The sequence below is a fragment of the Brassica oleracea genome, chromosome C4 (genome assembly GCF_000695525.1).
Source record: "Brassica oleracea var. oleracea cultivar TO1000 chromosome C4, BOL, whole genome shotgun sequence".
Classification (NCBI taxonomy): Eukaryota; Viridiplantae; Streptophyta; class Magnoliopsida; order Brassicales; family Brassicaceae; genus Brassica; species Brassica oleracea.
In genome coordinates, this window is record NC_027751.1 from 36887199 (window position 1) to 36888929 (window position 1731).

At 43.0% G+C, this 1731-nt stretch overlaps 2 protein-coding genes across 3 annotated transcripts in view; one reads left to right on the top strand and one right to left on the bottom strand.

Annotated features, from left to right (window-relative positions):
* Nucleotides 1-438, bottom strand: part of LOC106338789 (glutathione S-transferase T3-like) — a 1926-nt gene extending 1488 nt beyond the window's left edge. Inside the window, exon 1 of the mRNA XM_013777687.1 lies at nucleotides 385-438. Coding sequence (XP_013633141.1) covers nucleotides 385-438 — 54 coding nt within the window. The remainder of the gene's footprint in view (nucleotides 1-384) is intronic.
* A 390-nt stretch (nucleotides 439-828) lies between these two features.
* The window catches only part of LOC106337365 (zinc-finger homeodomain protein 10), a 1449-nt gene continuing 546 nt past the window's right edge, over nucleotides 829-1731 (top strand). Inside the window, exon 1 of one of the 2 annotated variants that reach the window (XM_013776462.1) lies at nucleotides 829-1724. In XM_013776462.1, coding sequence (XP_013631916.1) covers nucleotides 977-1724 — 748 coding nt within the window. In that variant the 5' untranslated portion in view covers nucleotides 829-976. The other variant, XM_013776463.1, reaches the window with a different exon arrangement.

Below are 1731 nucleotides of genomic sequence, written 5' to 3' on the forward strand. Positions count from 1 at the left end.
AATCCCCAAATCGCAGATTTTTTTCGAACCCTAATTTTGATACGAAAGGATCTCAACTCTATTAAATATAAATGGAAACAATCTAGTTCGATTAATATAGAAGAAAACGCTTCTACTTACCTTGAGGATCAGACAGAGTTGAATCGCGAAGGTGGGAGCCGACAATCGCCCTAGAGAGTTGAGAGGTTTTTTTTTTCTTTGCTTTCGTCGAAATGAAGAATTTTTTCTCGCCAATACCAAACACAATCGCGCTTCCGTCCAATCTCTTTCCGCCACGTCGCCCACGGATCGGGTCCATCAAAATGCTATTTACGGATCAATCCATCAAATGGGCTGGGTTTATATTAATTAAAAAATCTAAAAAGTGCAACGGACCGGGCTTACGGATTCGTTGTCATCCCCCATTGCAAGTGCTCTAAGACAACTCAGTAGATACATTTATTACGCTTTTCACTGCAAAATCTTACACGCACTCTCCTTGTGGTCCCCCACCATCTCTTAAACGTCCACACCTAACCTAACCATGGTTAAAACATCAGCCTTTCCATTGAGATTTAAATATCCTCAAATTCAACCCGTATTTTGTTTAATTTTCTTCCTTATTATAAAATTATTTAAGCCTTTACGGGATACGTCGTAAGAGAAAATAAAATTCATTAGTCTATTATTTGTCCTTTTTAATTTCTTTATTTGCTTCAGCAACATTCGTCACTCTCTTCATGTCATTTTCTTATTTTCCTGCAAGATTTTATATTAAAAAACGAATAAAGCTGAGTAAAAATTATAATATAATAATAAATCTCCAAAAGCTCAAGAGCCATTTTTTTTTTTTTTACTTATCTTTTCTTCTCCACTCTCTCTAGAACTCATATTCCATACTCCATAGCCTCTCAGGGTCTCCAGCTTAAAATCTAAACCCTAAGTTTCTTTCTTTTCTTCTCATTTTCGTGGAACATTATTGATGTTTTGAGCTGTTATGGATATGACGACTCATACAACAATAACATCTCCTCCTAAATCACCTGAACCAGAACCCGAAACTCCGACCCGGATCCAACCGGCCAAACCCATTTCCTTCAGCAACGGCATCATCAAACGCCACCACCATCCTACTCTCCTCTTTACTTACAAAGAATGTCTCAAAAACCACGCCGCGGCTTTAGGTAGCCACGCGCTAGACGGTTGCGGCGAATTCATGCCGTCTCCGTCGTTAGTCTCCACCGATCCAACTTCTCTCAAATGCGCAGCTTGTGGTTGCCACCGTAACTTCCACCGCCGTGAACAAGGCAACGACTCCTCAATCCCTCCGCCTCCTTCCTCAGTCGCCGCCACAATTGAGTATCAGCCTCACCACCGTCACCATCCACCACCACCACAATTACCTCCTCATCCTCCTCCTCGCAGCCCTAACTCCTCTTCTCCGCCGCCGATTTCCTCATCTTACATGCTCTTATCTCTCTCCGGGACTAACAACAACAACTTAGCTTTCTCCGGAAACAACCACCACCACCAAACCGGATCTCGTAAGCGGTTCCGAACGAAGTTCAGCCAGTTTCAGAAAGAGAAGATGCACGAGTTCGCCGACCGAGTCGGGTGGAAGATGCAGAAACGCGACGAAGACGATGTCCGAGAATTCTGCCGTCAGATCGGAGTTGACAAAGGCGTTCTCAAAGTCTGGATGCACAACAACAAAAACAACTTCAACCGCCGCGATATCCAATTCTCCATCGC